General features: G+C 44.5%; 1 protein-coding gene across 5 annotated transcripts in view; it reads left to right on the top strand.

Moving 5' to 3' along the window:
• Positions 1 to 24,000, top strand: part of taok3a (TAO kinase 3a) — a 116,179-nt gene that overhangs the window by 50,174 nt on the left and 42,005 nt on the right. For all 5 annotated transcript variants that reach the window (XM_063195406.1, XM_063195402.1, XM_063195404.1 and 2 more), the window contains 9 exons: positions 6,589 to 6,793; positions 11,137 to 11,208; positions 12,399 to 12,500; positions 13,232 to 13,277; positions 15,667 to 15,763; positions 16,865 to 16,978; positions 17,732 to 17,823; positions 20,109 to 20,202; positions 21,945 to 22,026. In XM_063195406.1, the coding sequence (XP_063051476.1) occupies positions 6,662 to 6,793; positions 11,137 to 11,208; positions 12,399 to 12,500; positions 13,232 to 13,277; positions 15,667 to 15,763; positions 16,865 to 16,978; positions 17,732 to 17,823; positions 20,109 to 20,202; positions 21,945 to 22,026 (831 nt within the window). In that variant the 5' untranslated portion in view covers positions 6,589 to 6,661. The remainder of the gene's footprint in view (positions 1 to 6,588; positions 6,794 to 11,136; positions 11,209 to 12,398; positions 12,501 to 13,231; positions 13,278 to 15,666; positions 15,764 to 16,864; positions 16,979 to 17,731; positions 17,824 to 20,108; positions 20,203 to 21,944; positions 22,027 to 24,000) is intronic.

Below are 24,000 nucleotides of genomic sequence, written 5' to 3'. Positions count from 1 at the left end.
ACGCAGTTCAGGCAGGCGAGCCCCGCTGTGCATTATACACACTGGAGTGTCAATTCCTAATGGGGAGAGCGTGGAGCAATGCAAATTCGCCTCCTCTCCTCTGTTGGTGTGCACTGCAGAGCCTCTTTTTTGTGTTGTGTTGTGTTGTGTTGTGTTGTGTTGTGTTGTGTTGTGTTGTGTTGTGTTGTGTTGTGTTGTGTTGTGTTGTGTTGTGTTGTGTTGTGTTGTGTAGCTGTTGGCTTGAGGCACACACACACACAGACACACACACAGACACACACACAGACAAGCACGCACGCACGCACGCACACACGCTCACACGCGCAGACACATGCACACACATGTACTCTTGGAGACAGACAGACAGAGATGGAAAGAATTCTGTTTTAATGTTGGATCTAAAAAGCATACAGACACAGTGCAGGGAATTCTTTCAAATTAGTGGCATTAATCTATCAGGTTTTTTCTGTGTGTGCATTTTTATCCTAGCTATACAATCAGAATCATGCATTTGAATGTGTGTGTGTTTTTGTTTGGAATGAGAGCACACACATGCAGTGCAGCCAGAGTCACGGTCCAATTTGTATTCAGCTGGTGCATAATCCCAGTCATTCATTCCACTGACATGTGGTGAGGGCCAGGGCAAGAGGTCTGTGATTTGCATTCAGTGATACCCCACAATCAGTGGAGGAACAATTGCACACAGGGCCCAAGGGCAAAACACTGATAGGGCCCCCCATTCGGCCTACCATGGTCACAATAGGGCCCCCAACACTCATACAGGAGGGCCCTGGGCCCAGGGGCAAATGCCCCGCTTGCTTGTGTGTGTGTGTGTGTGTGTGTGTGTGTGTGTGTGTGTGTGTGTGCGCGTCATTGCATGCTACCCCAAATACCCCTTGTTAACTTGACTTGTTAACCATTTTGGAAAAATGAAACGCTTTTTGTCATTTGATTGAAGATTCTGAAGTTCTGTGTTGTGTTCTATGGACATTCTATAACTGTTTGCCCTCAAGGATGCCCCTCATTCTTGTCATACCCTTTGCGTTGGCTGTCTTTTGCAAAAATTGCAAAAAACAATGCTTAAGCCCTTGTTGCCCTCAGCCTATAAAAACCTAAATATCTCTGATGCGCATAAAAAACATGAAATAAGTTGCATTTAAAAACCTAAGACCTTCACCTTGCATTAGAATGTGTTCATTCAGCTGTAGCATACCCACATTTTCACTAAAAAAGCTAAAATCTCAAGAGCCTGAATGCAGCATGTCGATCCAGGCACCAAATGTCAAACAACCTATACGAGTCTAAAATTGGTTAATATTCTAAATATGCCGTTAATCATTTTCTGTCTGCTTGCGTAAGGCTCACTGATGATCGGCTGTCTACTGTATGTGCGCCATTGTGTTGTGGTGCAAAGAAGAGAAAAGCTCATTGGCTTCATGGTCCGTGTATATATTATTGCGAGCTTGACAGCGTAAATAAGGTAGTCCATTTTCCGCCATGATGGTATATGGCTTAGTGTGTGGTGGGAGGCTCTCTATGAATTCCCTTGAGTGGAATACTACCCCGGCCTTGGTAATGAGGGGAATGCCATGGATGCGGATGGGGAGGGGTAATTGATTTTCAATGTTTACTATGTAATTAAACTGTCATGGCTCTGTGCGTTTTCATGTGTGCATGCACTACGCGTGTGTTCGAATCAGACACTGGTATGTGTGTTTCATTATGCATGTGCTTATGCTAGAGGTGTGCGTGCGTGCGTGCGTTGGGTTCATGAGTTAATCAGAATGTGTGTCAGTGTGTGTCTATCTGTGTATGTGTGCACGACACGAATGCACTTATGTGCATGTGTTAATCAGTGTGTTAGTCAGGTGTGTGTGTGTGTGTGTGTGTGTGTAACCTTAAGTTAATCAGGGTGTGTGTACATGCACTTTTATGTTAATCAGAGTGTGGCATGACAGTCCTTCTGTGTTTGCGTGCATGTCTGCTGCAGGTTAGCATGTGTCTGTAAGGTCATACTGCATGCATGAGTTGCTTGGTGTTGTTTTCTTCTTCACGGCACCTTCAGCACTCTGAAGGTCACCCCACCACCACCATGTCAAAGTGAGCCCTCCCCCCTGTCCTGCCATGTCCAGCATCTCGCACCAGCTTTCAAATGAATGGTTGTTATTCATGCATTTCTTGCATATTGTCACCGTTTCATGATGCTGTGCTGTACAATAGTAAAATAATAGTGGTGACTTGTATGCTAAATAATTAACATATTAAAACAAAGACTAAATGAGAATTCAGGTCATGATGTTCAAAATGTGAGTCTGTTGCATGAGTTCATTGTTTCATGATGATGGGATGAACAGGTGAAAGGAGGAGAGGAGTAAGGGGGGTTGAAGGGGGGATGGAAGGAAGAGGTGAAGGGAAGACGGAAACGGTGAGATGGACGAGTAAGGTTGCCGTCGGCACTTCTTGTGTATTTTTGCACGTTTTGTCTTTGTTTCCTAATGTTGAGATAAAGGGATAAGCGGAGAAGAGGAATAGCAAGTTGGACGAGGCGATTAATGGATGGAAGGAGGAGGCATTGCCCCCACTCCCCTCCCCCCTTTTGACCCTCCTCTCTCAGTTTGTGAAGAGACTAACAGATGAATAGCAGGGTACATGTAGGTCCTTGTGCACAACCTTTCAGTTGTCCAGGTGCAGGTGTGAGGCAGGAAAACTTGATCAATGTAAATAGTCTATGTCCATATTGTCTTAAGTTCATGTATAAGTACTGTCTATGTCTATACTGTCTATGTCCTTACCTAGATTAGTCTATGTCTGTATGGGAAAGCAAGAAATGTAATTTCAAATTCTTTGTATGACCAGTGCATGTAAAGAAATTGACAATAAAACCTACTTGACTTGACTTGACTTGATAGTTCATTAAACACTGCACACTGGATACTGTTCTTTTTTTCTCTCTTTATTTTAGAGAATGAAGAGGAAAAAAGACCAGTGTCCAGTGTGAGATGAGTAGCAGGGCTGAAGAAAGGGAAGAGCGGAGTAGTTGGGTGGGAGGGGTACTGTAGGGCTGTTGGACTCCTTGTGCCAGTCTGTGCCATGTGAGCGGCAGGCCTGACTCACACCTTCCCTTCCCTACCGGCCTGCCTGCCTGCCTGTCCCTCCAGCTGATGGGCAGACCTCCTCTCCTCTCCTCTCCTCTCCTCTCCTCTCCTCTCCTCTCCTCTTCGCTCCTCTCCTCTCCTCTCCTCTCCTCTCCTCTCCTCTTCGCTCCTCTCCTCTTTGCTCCTCTTTTCTTTGCCCCTCTCCTCTCCTCTCCTCTCCTCTCCTCTCCTCTTCGCTCCTCTTTTCTTTGCCCCTCTCCTCTCCGCTCCCGTCCCCTCCTCTTCGCTCCTCTCCGCTTCGCTTCGCTCCTCTCATCTCCTCTTTGCTCCTCTTCTGTTTGCCCCTCTCCTCTCTGCGCCCCTCCTTTTCTCTACTCTACTCTCCTCTCCACTCCTCTCCTCTCCACTCCTCTCCTCTCCTCTCCTCTCCGCTCCCGTCCCCTCCTCTTCGCTCCTCTCCTCTTCGCTTCACTCCTCTCCTCTCCTCCTCAGCAGGCACCACAGACTCTCAGCAGCCTGCACCTGACTCCACACTCATGCTTTCCAATGCCCACCCACGGACATGTGCACAAAAGACACACACACACACACACACACACACACACACACACACACACACACACACACACACACACACGCAGGCCCTCATGTCTCTTACTCATTTGCTTGTGCTGCATACACTCAGGTCATACACTCATGCACACAAGCTGTGCTTTGCTTTGCTCTTCTGCTTTCTTAGACACTTGTTGTTCCCTTTGCCCGTTGCTTTCTCTAGCTGTTGTTTATGTACTTATTTCTTTATTCTCACATTTTTCTCTCACCCACTCCTCACACCAGCCAGCTAATATGCTCTCAGACTCCCCCTATTAGCCATTATCAAGGCAAGGAAATATTAAATTTAGCGTGCGAGTGGAAAACGGATTGCTAAACGCTCGCTCTGTCTTTGTGAAGCACGTTCACTCAGAGAGCGTCTTCCACCTGACAACATGACATTACTTGCAAGTAGAGGCGCCTGGTCCAAGCCAGATACACAAGCCATTACTCAACTAGCATTAGATGGAGCAGCAGGCCTTAGCCTCAGCTATGGTGCGTGTGCGTGTGCGTGTGTGTGTGTGTGTGCGTGTGCGTGTGCGTGCGTGCGTGTGTGTGTGTGTGTCGGCACAGATGGTTGCACAAGATCCGCTGTGAGAGAAGCCCCACTGTCTGGCCTTCAGATTTGGCTGCAGTTTACTCTTGTGTGGTTAGTCCTTGTCACACTCAGCCTGTCAGAAAATGCTGTGCACTGTTCTCCCCTTGCAAGTGCAGTAAAACAACTTTTTCAATCAGAAGTGAACAGATTAAGTATTAGTTAAGGTGCGTATTAAACTGAAACTTGGAACTTAAAAAGAATAAATGTGTATCTCAAATCAGACTGTAATTTGTGCCCCAATGTCATAAAGAAAGATGGATTAAGGAATATTTTCCCAAATCATGCAGCTCTTCTTTTTTTCCCCAAGAACAAAAAAATAGATCATTTCACGAGTCCTGTTGGGTGTGCATGCATGTTGCATCATCTCCTTTACTGATGATATTTTAGGAGCTTGTGGCAACACATGCCATTGTTTCTACCGCTTACAACACATCTCACCTACAACGTTGGAGTGGAGCCTGTTTTGTTGTCGATAGAAATGTACAGTTATAGAAAATGTAGTGTTTTGACACCACAACATTACTATGATCTGATGATAGACGCATGTTACCATGTTAAAGCACATTTTCTTTTAAAAGAAAAAAGATAGACCTATACGAGGCAAAAAGGCTGAGTTTCTAAAAAGTCGAACCAATGATATTGTTTAGAGCTGACAGACCACAGATAAACCAGTACAGATGGACCAGAATACGTAGATGTAAAAGAGAAGTTATGTGTAGTTTGACTTTCTATTAACTTTAATGAAGCTGTAGTAGTTTTCTGATATGCCATGGGCCTTTGTTTTCAGAATATTCATGAGAGTTGGAAGGCATCACACACACCCATTGACAGGGCCGCTGACAGCTTTGGCTGGGCCCAGGACAAAGTCATCTGAAAGGGCCCCCTACCCAATACATGCAATGTAATAGGGACCCAATTCTGGGCCCCCTATCTCCCTGGGCCCGGGAAAACGTACCCCTTTCTCCCCCGTGTCGTGTCTGCAGGCCTGCCCATTGGGTCATTATCAGACATTAGCTCAGTGAGGCTAGCGGGTGCACCATTGAGCAGTTTGGAGTGAGTTAACACACGCAACTCGGCAGCAACAGCACAGTCACATGACCCAGAGGTGGAATATGTGAAAGAGGTTTGAAACTTGCTTTGTCTGAAACCATCAAAGCAAAGTGGCTCAGCCCTACTGATTTTTGTTGTTGCTATATTTTTTAGATATATCGTTAACCATGCTATGAAGTCAGCGTATGTACAGTATAGAGAATCAGCACTAAAATGTAACATATCTAACACACAAGTGCTGTACAATAGTAAAATAACAGTGAATTGTTGTATGGTAAATAATGGCAGAATACATATTAAAACAAGGACTAACCGAGAATTCAGGTCATGCTGTTTGTTGAAAGTGTGCGTCTCAGGTGTAGCGTGAGATCAGTGAATGTGTTGAAATTGAAAACATCCCACAGCCCTACAGCCATAGGGCAGTGGAGCATGCCAGACAGCCGTTGGCGTTGCACACACAAACACAGCGGCACAGTTTCAATCTCATTCAGGGAAAAAAGATTTTTAAAATACTTTTCGGCCCAGCACATTATCAAGTAGGTTATTTGACTGCATTTATCTTTAGAAAGAGTAGAACAGGTACAAAAAGTATTTGTATTTTCTTAAATGTTCTTAATTTGTCTTTTTCATGATTCATCATGTTATATAATTTTTCTGCCTTAGAGCTTCTGTGTGATGTTTTTGTATACTTGAAAACATGTTCCTGAGACATGGTGTAGGCGATGTAGCCCACCTTGTCGCCCATACAAGGGGATACACTCAAAACACTGACATGGCCACAAAATGCAGTAACTCCATTCGCGTATAATGTGATGTGATTTTAAATACTTGGACTCATGGATTCCTCATATGAAGTCAGAGTTGTTTATTTGGGACACAGATGTTTACAGACATACCCTCGTGTCATGCTTCAGTACTCATACTGTCTAGCCATACTGTCTGGCCTCTTAAAGTACATTGCCCTACTGGTTAACCTACAAAATTGCTCTTAGAACTGAGAACCTCTGGTTGCGGAGAAGTGATTTTAAATGTGCCCCACACAGAGCTCCATAATATTGTTCGGTTATGTGTGGTGTTGGGTGTTGTGCTGTTGTTCCAAGCCTTTGTGTTCACGTTGCTCACGACGCTAACCTTGGTCTCCTCTCCTCTCCTCTCCTCTTCTCTTCTCTTCTCTTCTCTTCTCTTCTCTTCTCTTCTCTTCTCTTCTCTTCTCTCCTCTCCTCTCCTCTCCTCTCCTCTCCTCTCCTCCACCAGGTATTGAGTAAATGCCGGGCCTGTCAATGAAGCAGAGAAGCGAGTGGCTCCCCACGATTCCGTCCATCCCATAATGCCATCGTCCACGCGAAAAGGAAGTGTGAAGGATCCCGAGTTCGCCGACCTTTTCTTCAAAGAGGACCCTGAAGATGTCTTCTGCGACCTCCACGAGATCGGCCATGGGAGCTTCGGGGCGGTCTATTTTGTAAGTGTTTTAAAGATTGATGTATGACGGTCATAATGTCTTAAGGTTATATTAACTATTCAAGTTCTTTTGTTTCAGACAGTTTTAAAGATTGATTTATTCTTTTTCAAATCACAGATTTTGTTGTAGTAGGGCTGCATTGGTTCTATTGTTGTTTTATTCTTTCATACTTTCAAGTAAAAATTTTGATGTACATCTGCATTGATTATTCACTTCCAAGAGCAGTACAGCTTTACTTAAATTTTCAATTTCAATTTATTTGTTTAGGGGAATATCCCCTTGAGATAAGATATCCCGTTTTCGAAGGGGTCCCCAGGACAAACTGAACAGTACAAAAACAAAAACAGATACAAAAGCAAAAACAGAACACTGAACAGGACAACACTTTCACACATACAGTACATTCACACAAAATTTCCCCCACTCCCACCCCAACGTCACCACCCTTGAAGAAAATAACAATAGGTCATATAGCATGGCAGTAAAACAGTGAACCCAAGATATTCTGCCTATTAAATGGCAAGGTGAGCCCTCTGAGCCATCTCAAAAATATTGTAGTTTTACTGCTATTATGATATAGACTCTAGTATACTGGATTTATTACGGTACTGTGATCTTTGCTGCTCAAGATAATCTGAATTAGAGAAATCAACCCGATGTCGTGACACCTTTTAGAACAGTACTCTTCACCTCAGCTCAACCTTCATGGGCACAGGTCAGTGGAAAAAGTCAGAGAATGCGCGCATATCAGTAGCACAGGTGCTGGACCAAACATAAGATATCAGTTTAAGGTGGTGTTTAGCCACCCAGAGGGAAAAATGGCACCCCCTCGCTGGGTCACCACTGTTGCCACTACTCAGCCCTCCTGCTACCACAGGGGTGAGGAAGGGAACCTATGTCTCGAGGGTCGTTTACGACCTTGGAGGCCTTTTTTCCGGCCCCAGATATAATTTAATGTTATGCAGCTTCACATGAATTATGAAGTATTTTGTAAAGGAATCTTACAAATTACATTTTAAATACAATTAAGTTATATTCAGGGGACCTAGAGAAAATGGGGTCGTTTTTAAAGGTGCCTGCCTTCAATATAGGCCTAAAGTGCAGGGGGAAAGCCTGGTTTGTGTTCATAGTACGGCTCTCAGAGGACTTTTACGGGCCTTTGAAGAATTTGAAGTGCCCCCCTCGAATGAAAAAGGTTCCCCGCCCCTGTGCTACAAGCATAGTTCAAACCAACCTTTCTCCTGCAGTCTGGCCTATAATGTCTAGCTCTTGACACTACAGCGGCTGCTTTAAGTTTGGCTAAGCTGTCCTGATTCCCATCCTATGCCCTTGTGCCTGTCATGACAAGCACAGGAACCCTTTAGTCTCTTGGCACAGCGGCAGCAGTAGTTTGATCCAGTACCTCACAGGGAGTAGTAGAGTGTGAACTGTGGTGGGCACGCAGTTGAACCAATCCCTCTCTCTTTCTCTCTTTTTTCTCTCTTTTTCTCTCTGACACACTTTCTCTCTGCCGCTCTATCTGCCGGGGCTTGACCTACATCTGTGTGTCTCCATCGTCAGACTCTAACCCCGGCTTTGTCGTGACACAGTTTAGCCCTCCCGTTACCGTAGGGGCTTGATCATCACCCCAACCCCACCCCCAACACACACACACACACACACACACACACACACACACACACACACACACACACACACACACACACACACACACACACACACACACACACACACACACCCCAGAGATCATGGCAGCCATCTCGACCTTGAGCTAGGTGTACCATGTGTCGACTTTCTCTTTTTAATTAATCTGGGCACTAATCATGAATGCGGATGACTCTCAAATCTGCGTTTTGAGTCCTGAATCCTTGGTGATAAATCCTGCCTTTGCCCTGCCCAACCATACACGCGCACACACGCACACTCTCTCTCTCTCTCTCTCTCTCTCTCTCTCTCTCTCTCTCTCTCTCTCTCTCTCTCTCTCTCTCTCTCTCTCTCTCTCTCTCTCTCTCTCTCTCTCTCTCTCTCTCTCTCTCTCTCTCTCTCTCTCTCTCTCTCTCTCTCACACTCACACACACACACACCCTCCTCTGCCTGCAGCCCCTGTCTCCAGATGTGAGGCTCAGTAAGGCTATAGGGGCGGTGGGGGGGGAGGATAGGGGGAGCGGAGCGGAAGGGAAGGGAAGGGAAGGGAGGGTCAAGAGGCTGAGTAGATGGTGGCTGAGTAGCGGGTGAGGTGGGGCTGTAGCTGGGGGTGGGAGGGCAAATAAATAGATGCTCCTCTTTAGACAGCTGTTCTGCTCTTAGCTGGGGGTTGGCTGTGGGTGGAGGCGGTGTGGTGTGGTGTGGCGTGGCATGAGGGGCGGTGGCAAGGAGGCTGGGTGGACGGGCAGGCAGGCGGGCGAGCAGAGACAGCTGGAGCGTAGCATGCCAACACCACCACTGCTACTGAGGATGAGGCAGTAATGTAAGAGAATAGCGCACACTGCAGGCCTCACTAGACCCCACACCATGCTATATACCAGTGGCTCTCAACCTTTTTTTGAACAAACGCCCCCTGGACTTCATCTTAAGCCTCCCAACGCACACGACCTCATTCTAAGCCTGCCAACGCCCCCTTACTATAAACAAATGTAAATGGACTAATGCCCCCAATGACAGCTAAGCACTGCACCCTCTCAACTGTATCTTTCTCAACCCCCCCTAGGACTCCCAAACGCCCCCCTGGGGTGCTGTACCGCCCCCGTTGAGAAAGACTACTACAGTATATACCATACCACACCACACCACACCATAGCATACAGATTATGGGCCATGATGCACAAGTGATTCATATACACACAGGCAGCCACATATGCAGGCAGAACACATGTAGACATACAGTCAGACACAAACATTACAGCCATGCATACACACTACAGGCACATGCAGTCACACTTAAACACACAGACACAACCATATATACATAAACACAAACAATACACACACACACACACACGCACACAGGCACACATGCACACACGCACACACACACACACACACACACACACACACACACACACACACACACACACACACACACACACACACACGCACACAGGCACACATGCACACACGCACACACGGCTGGGGAAAGCAGTGCCGTCACCTCCTGCTGAAGTTGCCCTTTCTCTTGGTATGGCCAGCAAGGGCCAATGATGGGAAAGAGCACTGCACACAGCAGCAACATGTCCACATCTGACCTACATTACAGCTAAGTGCTGCTGGACACTGCTAAAGCTGAGCTGGAAAGATGGGGGGACATGCAAAGCATGTCTGCTCTCCAAAATCACGGCTTCTGGAGCAGGCTTTAGTTTACTCAGTCATTTTTTGTCCGATACTGAGAGTGCGATGTCATTAATTCATTCCATTCAAGGAAACGTGCAATCAGGAGTTTGTCCACTTTTGTCAAAACAGTATTCTAGGTTTTTTGGCTGGTAGGTTGTAAATGCAGTTCCGTTCCATTGCACCATACAGTGACAATGAAGACATTCTATTTTGCTGCTCATATTCTATCCTCAACTTTGCCCTCACTGTATCTTTTGAAGTTTTAGGTTTTTTTGGCTTTTGTCAACTGAAATGCTTTCTTTGCTTTTGTTGGTCTTAGTATTCCAAAGTTACAAACAGCCGTAAGGCATTGTGATTTGACATTGTCGCCCGCTAACTAGCTCAAAGGCATGTGGAGAAACCTACTGCTGCCAAGTTGGCACTTATAGAAGTTGGCTGATATGTGATGTTCAATCAGTCTTACAGCAGAGTAGTTTGCGCTTCAGGGTCACGCTGAGAGATTTTCTGTCATTTTTCTCAGCAACGTGCCTGGAGCAGCCAGTAGGCATAGAAGATGTGTTTATTGCTGGGGTTTTTTTCTACGAGTGTATTATTTGGAGCTGACACCACACTAGTTGCTCATGACATTATGGTGTTAAGGAAATGTTGGTTTCCTATTAGCTTGAAGGTAATGTGTAATCATTTACATAAATGTATGTTGGGTGCCTGTAATATCCCAGGTCAGTGAAGTGTCAAGTGTCAAGCTTCACCGCTGTACATGCAACTATTTTTGTTTTCTCAGTTTTCTGCATTTTGTCACCATACCTGATCTTTGTTCTGTGAGCTAGAGACTACTCATTTGTGATGTCCCAGCTGACTCTAACCATGCGTGTGTCTGTGTCTGTGTCTGTGTCTGTGTGTGTCTGTGTGTGTGTGTGTGTGTCTGTGTCTGTGTCTGTGTCTGTGTCTGTGTCTGTGTCTGTGTCTGTGTCTGTGTCTGTGTCTGTGTCTGTGTCTGTGTTTTTTCTGCACCTCAGGCCCGGAACTCATACACCAGTGAGGTGGTGGCCATCAAGAAGATGTCCTACAATGGCAAACAGACCACCGAGGTGAGTCTATACCAGTGGTTTTCAAAGTGGGGGCCGGGGACCCGTGGGGGGCCATGAGGGGATGCTAGGGGGCCGCGGCAGGTTGGCAAAATGGAAAAATATTGCGATATAAACTCAATTATTTAAGAAATTAAATAAGTAGCCAAAATAAACCAATAATAAGCTAAACAAGCCCAGTGGAATTGTCTTCCTTACAATGTTCATATACTGCATGTATTATGCTGTCTGTAGTACTTGAATGGGTTAAGTAATGCACCAACTTCATCGAGTTGTGAAACCGGTTGCACAGAAAAAAATGTGTGGCACGGCCCATAGGCCTATCAGGGGGGCCTTGGCTGGAATTTACCGGTATATGGGGGGCCTTGTCACGATAAAGTTTGGGAACCCCTGGTCTACACTACCACCAGTCCCAGCCATTATTTTGCCAATTACAACCAGTGATGGATGTATGATTGATTGACGATTGTTTTTTAATTTTTTCTGTGGGTCTATGGTAGATGATGTAATAATGTATAATGATGTAGCCGGTACTGTACTGCGTGCTGATGTGAAATTGAGCAATGGTATTTAATAATGACAATTGCTTTTATTTTTGTATGATGCTTTGGCAATCGTACTGCATACGTACATAAATGTTGATTGTTGAAAGACTGCTGCCCTCGTTGATCGACATTACTGCGCTGGCACTCATTAACTCACATATTTTATCAGGGGATCAACGTACACTCAGCATCCTGTGTATGTTTGGCTCTGTTGGCCAGAGTCCATGACAAGAATACATTGGCATACTTGGCACTGATCCCATCCCTCCAACCTGGTTTATCAGCTGCGTTAATCCATTTTAGCCTGATGTGATGACTTGTATATGTTGTTTGACCTTTGGTGCCTGGAGACACATATACGCTGCATTCAGCCTCTTGAGATTTTAGCTTTTTTAATAAAAATCTGGGTATGTTATACTGAATGAACACATTCTAATGCAAGACGAGGGACGTAAGGTTTAAATTCAACTTATTTCACGTTTTTTTGTGCATCATAGGGTAAGATATGTAGGTTTTTATAGGCTGAGGGCAACTTTCCCAACAAGGGCTTAGGCATTCAGCAGGCGTTTTTTTTGCAGGAGCTTTAGTCAGCAATGGGTTAAAACCAACTGTCGTCTTTCTGTGTCATTTTGCTCTTCTCTTCTCTAGAAATGGCAGGACATCATCAAAGAGGTGAAGTTCCTGGAACAGCTGCGACATCCCAACACCATAGAGTACAAAGGCTGCTACTTAAAGGACAACACTGCCTGGGTCAGTCGCAAGCACACACACACACACACACACACACACACACACACACACACACACACACACACACACACACACACACACACACACACACACACACACACACACACACACACACACACACTGCCTGGGTCAGTCGCTGATGTGACAGCCTCTCATTCACATGCTGCTTTATACCATTAAACACACACACGCACACACGCACACACACACACACACACACACACACACACACCTTTATTCCATTAACCAGATGATGCTTTAACAGGATTACCCATTAGTGGGGAGATGATAATCTAATGGGATTACCTGATTACTTGATAGCAGGGAGGCTAGAACTACACCTGGCCGGGGCTGTTGCACACTTTCTCTTCAATAAATATAATGGATGCAATTTTTTGTATTACATTTGAGCCAGAATATTGAAAAACTATAGGAGTATGTGTTTTAAATTGTATTGAATCATTGAGAATCATTTACATGATGTTTGCACATAATGCAGATTGGATTCTAGCACTTTGACCAATTTTGAATATTGAAAAACTGTGGGAGTATGTGTTTTAAATTGTATTGAATCATTGAGAATCATTTACATGATGTTTGCACATAATGCAGATTGGATTCTAGCACTTTGACCAATTTCAGTTCAATTGCTTTTAAAATCCTCACTTTAGTCAGTCTTTCGTAATGACTCTCTTATTTCTCATTCCCTTGTTTATTCTTTGCCATTTCAGTTAGTTATGGAGTACTGTTTGGGCTCTGCTTCCGACCTACTAGAGGGTAAGTTGACAACACTAAAAGCCAGCACTTGTGAATTTCATTAAAATTGAATGAATGATGGAATCCATTTCCCGTTCCCATGATTTCTGAAATGCTAATTACATTTCCCCCGTAAATATGATTAAATTGCATCTACTGTATGCGCCTATGCATTATATGTTCTGCTGCAGTCCTGTTACTGTAGAAGGCAATGCTAAGGTGAGTGAGGGGCTAGTCCGGTGGCCAGGCCGTGCCCTCCAAGTGACGCAACACCTTCAGCGTGGCTACTAGTCAGTTCAAGAGCAATGCAAGTACTTTCTGAGCTCCCGAGAAATCGGGAACTCCTCCCACTTTGTTGGGAAGCAAACAACCATTAGCAAACCAAGGGAGGCGGGAAATGTTATTTGTTAGGCTCTTGGTCAGACCAAGTCTTTGAAAGTCGATGATAATCGTGCTGCTAATCTTGATCTCTGCCTCGACCACTTACCCAGCAGCCATTGCAAAAAATATGTCTGTCCGCGTGTGAGCAGTACCTGTTGCTTTAAAGGGACACTGTGTGAGATTTTTAGTTATTTATTTCCAGAATTCATGCTGCCCATTCACTAATGTTACCTTTTTCATGAATACTTACCACCATCAAATTGTAAGTATTCATTATGACTGGAAAAATTGCACTTTTCCTACATGAAAAGGGGGATCTTCTCCATGGTCCTCCATTTTGAATTTCCAAAAATAGCCATTTTTAGCTGCAAAAATGACTCTACGTGGACCATACTAGAAAATATTTGTTTATTGCTTAGTGAACTTCCATGTAAAAATCAAATTTGGCAATAAGCAGCCCAATTTCAATGAGCAGCATAGTTTTGACCATTTCCTGCACAGTGTACCTTTAAGAAGAGGTGTGGAACTTGTTTACCAAAAATGTCAGTCTGGTGTGTTTAACTTGTAGGTGAGGGTTCAAACACACGCACACGCACACACACGCGCTCGCACACACACACAAACATGCGCACACACACACGCTCGCACACACACGCACACAAACATGCGCCCGCACGCGCACACACACACACACACACACACACACACACACACACACACACACACACACACACACACACACACACACACACACACACACACACACACACACACACACACACACACACACACACACACATAGCAGCTGCTTGGTGGCAGGACATGACATGATCAATCCCAGCCGGGGGAGAAGGGCAATGTTTACCACCAGGGGGTTGGGTGGAGGATGTGCTCTGATGTGGAATATACAGTTCAGGACGTGGAAAAGCTCATCATAGAGGTGCTCAGTCAGTCAGACACCCACAATATTTAGCAGGGGGTTGGGTGGAGGATGGATGTGCTCTGATGTGGAATATACAGTTCAGGACGTGCAAAACTAAAGCTCAACGTGGAATTACATACTGCTGCTCAGTCAGTCAGACTCGCACAATATTTAGCAGGGGTGTGGGTGTGGGTGTTGCAGTATGTTACATCAGTGATTCCCAATCAGGGGAGCACACTGTGGGGGGTAAGTGGAAACATGTAATGATAACAAATGCGTGGAGCATAGTCAGATTTGGATAGGGGAAGAGATATTGAGCATGATTGAAGGAGTACTCATCATATGACCAAAAAAGCGTAGGGTGTCTGCATCAGAAACAAGGTTAGGAAAGTCTTCATTACAGGTCATGCTTTGTAAAGCCCAACAAGAATTACATAGCAGTTCAGCCAGTCAGGCTCCCACTAGCCAACCACCATCTTGGAATGCAAGAATGCCACGGCAAAGATCAGAAGTGAAACAGCTTGTGTGTAATTACTTTATACCTGAGGTGGGGAACCTTTTTATTTTGAGGGGCCACTTCAAATTCCTCCATGGGCCGTACTATGAACACTAACCACGATTTCCCCCTGCACTTTAGGCCTATATTGAAGGCAGCCACTTAAAACAGACCCCACTCTCTCTAGGTCGCATGAATTTAACTTAATTGTATTGCAAATGTAATTTCTAGGATTCCTTTACAAAATATGTCATATTTTATGTGAAGCTGCGTAAACGGCCCTCGGGCATAGGTGCTCCTAGGTGCTCCAACCCCGCTTCTATACCCTCTCACTATGTTTGCTGGGCTTCATCATACCCCTTGTGTGTGTGTGTGTGTGTGTGTGTGTGTGTGTGTGTGTGTGTGTGTGTGTGTGTGTGTGTGTGTGTGTGTGTGTGTGTGTGTGTGTGTGTGTGTGTGTGTGTGTGTGTGTGTGTGTGTGTGTGTGTGTGTGTGTGTGTGTGTGTGTGTGTGTGTGTGTGTGTGTGTGTTACGTATGCCTGTAATATGGCCAGAATTTACTGTATTCCTTCAGTAATAACCCTTCTCCTTCATCCTGTCCCTTTGTTCAGTTCACAAGAAACCGCTCCAAGAAGTGGAGATTGCTGCCATAACCCACGGTGCCTTGTTGGGACTAGCCTATCTTCATTCCCACAATATGATTCACAGGTGAGCCATCTCTCTACCCCACGTTTGCTATTTTTGGGTGTTGAATCACCAGCTGGCAAGTAGCATGTGAATTTTTTTTTTTTTTAAGTTTCAAGTTAGTCTGTAGTAAATCGTGAGAGAATGGTGACATAGATGTTATTGACAGGAACGGCAAGAACAGTATCATCATTTTATAGCCACCAGTAAAGCTGCCGTGTTCCTCATTCCAGTCCTAAAACGCATTCCATATCTCCTTATCTCGTCCCTCAAAAGACCAATGCCAAAAGTAATGGAATGTGCACTATGGACCAACATTGACAAACCTGGCATCTGAACATCATGAACTTGTAGTAAAATCTAATGTTTTTTGGAAAATGTTTTTTTAAATTATTTTTCAACCTGGACGGACGTTCATCACCATGTGTTTTTGTATATGTAGTACCACAGTTTTTAGATGCGTTCTAGCATCTCTATACAAGGGTATCGTATGTCCGTCTGTCTGTCCGTCTGAAACGCATTCTTTAAATCGGCCAAACCACGTTCTTCGCCGCCATCGGACGCATCTGTGTCCTCCTGTCGGACTTGTTAATGAGTGTGTCATTGTTTTGTGTTCTTAGTGTGCACCTGTGCTGTGTTAGATTCCTGTAGCCTAACAGGTGGAGTCGGAAGCTAGAGGGATTGTTCACTGCCAAGACAACTTGTGAACAGTGATTCTAACAGAGAACTGTACTGTTCCTGGTGGTGTTGTTTTCCTGGCATGGTGTGTTCCTGTCATACCGACTTGTGCTCAGGAAAACTTTTCCAAAAGAGTGTTTTCACACGTACCCAGCACTTCTGGGGAAAAAACATATCTGAAAATACCTAACATCCAGGTTGGGCCTGAAAAGAGCAGGATTGCTACCACAAGCGACACGTTTATTTACAAGTGTTTTGTTGTTTTACCCGATAAAATGTAGGTTGCTAGCCACTTTTCAGGCAAAGACATATTACAAAAAATGTTGGCAAGGTGGTAGGTGTTTCTTGTACAGGTGGACACCTTGGCAATAAAGTGCTGAGGGAAACCCTGTAAATTATACACATGTAATAATGATGTCAAATGTGTTTGTTGTTTGTGGTTGGCAGGGATGTGAAGGCTGGGAACATCCTGCTGACTGAGCCAGGGCAGGTCAAGCTGGCCGACTTTGGCTCGGCCTCTATCTCCTCTCCCGCCAACTCCTTCGTGGGGACACCCTACTGGTCAGTGCCATGCCACCTTCAGTCACCATCACCGTCATGCTCAACCAAAATGGCCATCAGTGCACAACTTTTATTTATTTTTTATTTTTTAGATCAGATTAGATTAGATTCTTTATTGTCCCATAGGGTTATTTGTTTTCACATCAGACTGTTCAGTTCCATCAGGTTAGATCTTTGTAGTACACATTTTATTACAATAAATATAGACACCATTTTCGCACAGACACATAAACATCCTCAGTCATCCTTATACAATACTCACATTTATTGAGTTATAGGTCATTTATTTCGTTTATGACCTAATGAGTCATGTTATGTGCATTTAAGGTTGTGGTGGGGTGGATGAGTGTTGATAACTGACTTTGTAATTGCAACTGCTCTTGTTTCCCATCTTGGGATTTTGTTCATAAGTACCATAAAAACCAGAATCAGAAAAAGGCCATAAGTGCAGTGCCAGAGTGTAGTGTAGAGTTTTTCTTCCAAAGACAGGATGTGCTCAAGAGGTCATACAGTTGAGACATTGTTAAGATTATTCAGCACCCACATGTGTAATGTCGGAGGCGTGCTCCTGACAGCAGATTTTCTGGATAGGTTTTCACAAAGCAATGTTGGTACTTTAAACTCACTGTCAAACATTTACATGTAAAGTTTGGTCCATTGTCTAGGGCTGCCAGACATTTAGCTTTGAAATGGTATCAGAAAAAAATGGATATTGTTTGTCATATAATGCATCGATTGCTTGGTTGATTGCAGGATGGCCCCGGAGGTGATTCTGGCCATGGATGAAGGGCAGTATGAGGGCAAGGTGGATATCTGGTCCCTGGGCATCACCTGTATAGAACTGGGTGAGTATCTGACGTGAGACCTGCGTCAGACACACTATCATAAATACCTCACTGTCTGCTGTACAAAGGGCGGCACACACTGCATAACTGTTTTTATGATGTGCCATAACATTTTGGTTTTGATAATGAGGGGATGTGTGTGTATTTCTGTGCATGTGTTGTATGGTAGGTTTATACATACTAGCTTGTACTTTTTGAATAAAGCCTTAGCACAAATACACAAACTTAAACAGTATACAGTATATCACGAAAGTGAATACACCCCTCACAGTTTTGCAGATTTTTGAGTATATGTTTTCATAGGAAAGCATTACAGAAATGTAACTTTGACACAGTGATTAGTGACCTTTTACCAACATATTTAACCGCTTAAATTTTTTGTTCATTCAGAAACAAACAAAATACAGCCATTAATGTTTGAACATGTACTCACAACAGTGAGTACACCCCAGATTAAAATCCGGTAGAGAAGGGGCTATGTTGGCTCGAATCGTCTCGAAATGAAACGAAATGAAAAGGGTTGACAAGGGAGGTCATCAGTGTGCGTTTCAACCTTTCTTTGCATTGAACTTTTACATTTTGAGTCTGCATCTGGCTTAAATAGATTGGTGTGAGATTTGAATGCAATCCTATGGAGAATATCATGATCTGCTTCAGTAGTCACAGTGCATGTTGACATGTATGTTTCTTTTAGGTGTATTTCAGATTGCCAATGTTGACAGCATTCATGCATCCCCAAACCATGTCAGTCCCATTACCATGCTTGGCTTATGAGAGGATACACCTTTTTTGTAAAACTCACTTGTTTACCACCACACATGCTTGACACCATCTAAAGCAAATTTGTTTATCTTGGTCTCAAGAGAGATGAACAGACCAAGGATATGGGTCACTGGAACCATGTTGTGTGATCTGAAGAGACCAAGATAAACAAATTTACTTTAGATGGTGTCAAGACCTTATTTTAATGGTTCACCATTTCGGTGAATCTACCATATTAGGTACAGTGTAATAACTAATGTAACAATATTTAATACCATGTAATACTAGTGTAATACCAGTGTAACAATATGCAATATCAGGTACAGTGTAATAACGAGTGTAACAGTATGCAATACCATGTAATATAATGTAATACCAGTGTAACAATATGCAATACCATGTAATACCACTTACGCACAAACACATGATGTAAGTAAAAAATTACATTGTATTAAATATTGTTACACTGGTTATTACACTGTACCTAATGTGGTATATCCACTGAACCATTAAAACAGTATTACCATTTGCCCCATTTTTTGCTTCATTTTCACAATAGTCGTTTGGTTTTAAGCCTATGCACGTCATGTCACGTCTGTATGTATCATATACGTTTACGAAATGGTGGACGGGAGTGGTAGGAATGATGGGGGACTGGAAGCGTCGCGTTTCGGGGATATACCTTAAGCAGTCGAAGGCGACTGCACAGGCAGTCTAGTTTACTCATAGATGCATCCTGGGGATTGAAAGGGTAAGTGCACAGGAACAATAACATGCCATTAGTCAAAGGTTTAGCCCAGCTAAGCTCTCCTCTTTGGAATCAAAAGTATAGTGGTATGCAACGTCAAAGCTGTACCGGTATTTAGTAGACTGTACGCTAAATGTACTGTACAGTTTCCAGTTCACACAATGTTTAGCATGGACTGTAAATGCTGCCTAAAATTAGAGACTTGGACTCGCAATGTTTTTTTTCCATCCATCATATTTATACACATGCGCCTTTCAGGAAAATCTGGTTATTTTCTCGTTCTCTATGTTTAGATAAAAAGTCGACGATTTCTTGTTCTCTGCGTTTAGATAAAAAGTCGACGATTTCTTGTTCTCTGCGTTTAGATAAAAAGTCGAAGATGACAATGTTATACAAGTATTTGTATGACTGCATAGTTTTCAAATAAACATGAAATTGCTGTATTAAGTATTATTTTATCTTGACTCACAGTCGTCTGTAGATAAGTTATATCTGGCCCTGTATTTAGGTTGGAGGATATAACCATAGGGCACGCCTGCTGTTTCCAGAAATAGCTAGTTTCTATGTATAGCCATGTACAGTTCAAAAATGACCTTTGAAAGCTAAAGTTGCCTTTTCCCTGTTCTTTCATTCTATCTTTCATTTCTTTTTTTTCATTCTTTTTTTCTATCAATCCATCTTTCTTTCTGCAAATCTGTCTTCCTGTGCTTTTGTGTATTTCTCTTTTGACTGTGATTCATGTTCTCTGTCTCTCTCTGTGTGTCTCTGGGTGCAGCGGAACGGAAGCCTCCCCTGTTCAACATGAACGCTATGAGTGCCTTATATCACATAGCCCAGAACGACTCTCCCTCCCTCCAATCCAATGAGTGGTAAGCATGGCCCCAGTGCATGGGCTTCTCTTCCTTACCCCACATCTTTATCATCCTATCATTAAAGCCCCAACACAAGGCTGTAGTGCGTTTCTCCAAAGCGTAGTTGTTAGCCAGTTAGCAACTTTGCTGGTTGTCAATGGGAAATTGCATTGCAAACAACAAAGTAGCTAAGGTAGTTAGCAACTATGGTTTCAAGGAATGCGCCCCAGGTCTCTTCCCATGAACACCCATGCTCTGCATATTTTAATTAAGTACCGGTAGAACCATTAGTTCCATAGTCCAGTATAGTACACATGTAGTTTGTTTCAAAGGGCTTTGAAATTGAGATGAAGCTGATAACATACTCTGATTGCAGTTCAGCGCTTGGCGTTCTGGATTATTGGCTTCATCATGACATGACATTTTAGTACAGAGACAATGTGTGCTGAATTATTGAAGTATCCAGATCCACAGGGCCACTGACAGCTTTGGCTGAGCCCGGGACAAAGCCATCTGAAAGGGCCCCAAACCCATAACATACAATGGAGTGAGGATCCAATTCTGGGCCCCCTCCCTCCTTGGGCCCGGGACAAGTGACCCCTTTGTCCCCCCCGTCAGCTTCCAGAGCCACATCACATGTTGACAACTTCACTATCAAGCAGCAATTTCTCCTTTGTCCGCAAGCCTGTTCCTTCTAACCATAAACTCCTTGCAACCCCATAGTCTTTCCCAGGTCCGCTGACAGCTTTCGCATGGTCCAGGACAAAGTCATCTGAAAGGGCCCCCTACCCAATGCATACAATATAATGGGCCCAATTCTCGGCCCACTATCTCCCTGGACCCGGGACACCATACCCCTTTGTCCCCCCTTGTCGCTGGGCCGGGTCTTTCCAAGCTTCACACACATTAACACACACATAGGTACACACACTCCTCTCTCACAAGAGCACAACTTCTCCAAACCATGCACGCACATGCACTGGTGCAATCTGGTGCACAGACAGATTACCCAGTAAGCAGCACGATGTTCCTCACAACACTACAGTATGCATGACCTCACGCTGTGAAAGCGTGCCAAAAACCCAAGCAATGTTTTAGCAAGCAAGAAAACGCAAAAGCTCTATTGCCTACATGCAGGGCTCTAAAAAATCCGCAAACCAGCCAAATGCTGGTGAAAATTCAGTTTGGCTGGTAGAAAAGAAAGCTTTCTAGCCACTTTGACCCATTGGTGAGAGTGTGTATGGGTAGTAAGATTAACACCTACTAGTCATTTTGGCTGATGATTTAAGAAAAAAAAATGAAGAACTCTGCCTACATGACTGGAAACAAACCAGCAAAGGACGAGGAAACCTGTCAGTCAATTCCACTTATTTCAGTAAGTTGCCTTATTCGGTGCATGCATGCAGTGAGTGAACTTGCATGGTGGCTACTACCGCTAAGAAGCTCCCCGAAGGAAATGAGCTAGCTGTTTTGAACTTGACCTTTAGCACTTGTTGTAATGCAACGTTTCCCACTAGAAATGGCTCAGGAAGCCTCACAGCTTCTCAGGAATTTGTGGAAAACCGCTAGAAGGGGATAATGCAGTGTTAGCCTGCTTGTTACTGTAAGGTGTGTGCGTGAGTGCGTGCCAGCATGTGAGCGCGTTTGCGAGAGAGAGTGAGTGAGTGCGTTTCCTGTATAGATTCCTGTCTCGGCGCTCTGCCTGCACGCTGTGTGAGTTTCAGTTATCTTAAACAGCCGCATTCTGACTTCCTCTAAAGGTCTGACCCCTTCCGGAGCTTCGTCGACTACTGCCTACTAAAAATTCCTCAGGACAGACCCTCCTCTGCCGAGCTACTGAGAGTAAGTACATACATACAGTATACATTTCCTGCCCCCCTACACCTCCATCTCCCTCTCCTCCTCCTCTTCTTTCTTTTCACACCCCTTTGTCTTTAGGCTGTCTCCTCATTCTCTCTCTCTCTCTACACCTGTCTCTTGCCACTTTATTTTTGTTTGTTCTATGCCATCTTTTCCATGTTCTGTATGTTCTGTATGTCTCTCTCTCTCTCTCTCTCTCTCCCTCTCTCTCCCTCTCTCTCTCTCTCACTCTCTCTCTCTCTCTCTCCCTCTCTCTCCCTCTCTCTTCAGTCACTCATGCCAGTCATCTGCACAGTTGAGTTGAGTCATCTGTGGGTCTCACAAGCACTCATAAAGTTTTCTGCAACCCAGTTTTTGTTCTCCACGCTGCGGCTAACTTTTGCTTCTACCGTGCAAAGCCTTTGGTGTAGTCCACGTAGAACGCAGGTATACGCAGTATACCCACCTGAAAATGTCAGGGATTTCAGTATAACCACCTTAAATTGATTGATCCATTATTTAGAATAGCACAAACATATACACTATGTCCACCACAAAAAAAGTAGACTACACCAGTGGTTCCCAACCTATGGGTCGGGACCCAACCTATGGGTCGCCAAAGATCCACAGGGGGTCGCGGAGCCCTCTTGAATTTAAGAGGTTTCCTTTTAAATGTGGGCATATATATTAGCCCATGTTGAATAAATGGCAAAGTATTTAACTAATATATGTATAGAAGCATCAAAATGTAAGTGCTACATTAAACATTTATTCTATATTTGACCAAAGACAAATTGAGGAATAAAATCACTAAAATGAGTTTTCGCAGGATCCTGTGACTCCCTCTCGTGCGGGCGCGTGGTTGGGTCCCCAAAGCTTACAATAGTAAAAACATGGGTCCCTGAAGAAAAAGGTTGGGAACCACTGGACTACACCACTGGTACACTGGACACTGGTTAACTTGTTGGGCCAATAACTCATTTTTAATGGTCTGTGTGTTGTGTCGAATATGTCAACACATGGTCATGCCTTGTCTCAGTCCTCAGTCCAGTCTTGCCCTGCCCTCTGTGTGTGTATGTTTGTCGTCTGGCAAAGGAAATGAACTGTAGAGTCCTTGAACTCTTTGACCTCATGCGGATGTGTCTGGGTCAGGTGCAAGGGTCAAGGGTGTCCTGCAACCTGTATTTTTGTTTTTGTTTCTTATTTTGTATTTGATTATTCAAGAGGTTATCACGGTTCATTGGGGCTAAGGGTCTCTGGCCTTGGTGTGGCCTTACTTACTGTTGTAAGACTGGGGCAACGATGTGGCACATATCTGTATGTACGGTGTAAGGTGCTTTGTCATTCCCTATCGACAGACAGACAGACAGACGCACGCACAGACAGACAGATGCACGCACGCGCGCACGCACACAGGCACAGACAGGCAGACAGACGGTCGCACACACACACACACACACACACACACACACACACACACACACACACACACACACACACACACACACACACACACACACACACACACACACACACACACACACACACAGGGGTGGGGTCACAGAGCCCTAGAGAGGGCCAGTCCAGCAGCCAGCAGGCGGGCAGATTGCCCTCATGCCCCTCACCTCCCACCCCCCCTTTACCCCCAAGACGACCCTCATTAAAAAACAGCAGCCTAGCCTCCCCCACAACAGACAATGAGGTCACTAATCTGGACTTTAGCCTCCCCCAAAGCCTCTTCCTCAGGTCTGACGACCTCCACTCTCACACCACACCACACTACACTCCTCTTCATCTGGGTTGGGGATATCTGGGGGGGCATGGGGCATGGAGGCTGGATTATTTGATGAAGAGGGGTGTAGGGCAGGGGTGGGCAATTATTTTGGCTCAAGGGGCATATTGGGTTTAGAATATTGACTGAAGGGCCAGATGTCGCAGGCAGCTTGTGTGTCAATGATATAAGAAATAAAAAACACT

This window comes from Engraulis encrasicolus, chromosome 3, assembly GCF_034702125.1.
Source record: "Engraulis encrasicolus isolate BLACKSEA-1 chromosome 3, IST_EnEncr_1.0, whole genome shotgun sequence".
Lineage (NCBI taxonomy): Eukaryota > Metazoa > Chordata > Actinopteri > Clupeiformes > Engraulidae > Engraulis > Engraulis encrasicolus.
The sequence above is the reverse complement of the archived record's forward strand: the minus strand, read 5'-3'. Positions and strand labels throughout refer to the sequence as shown.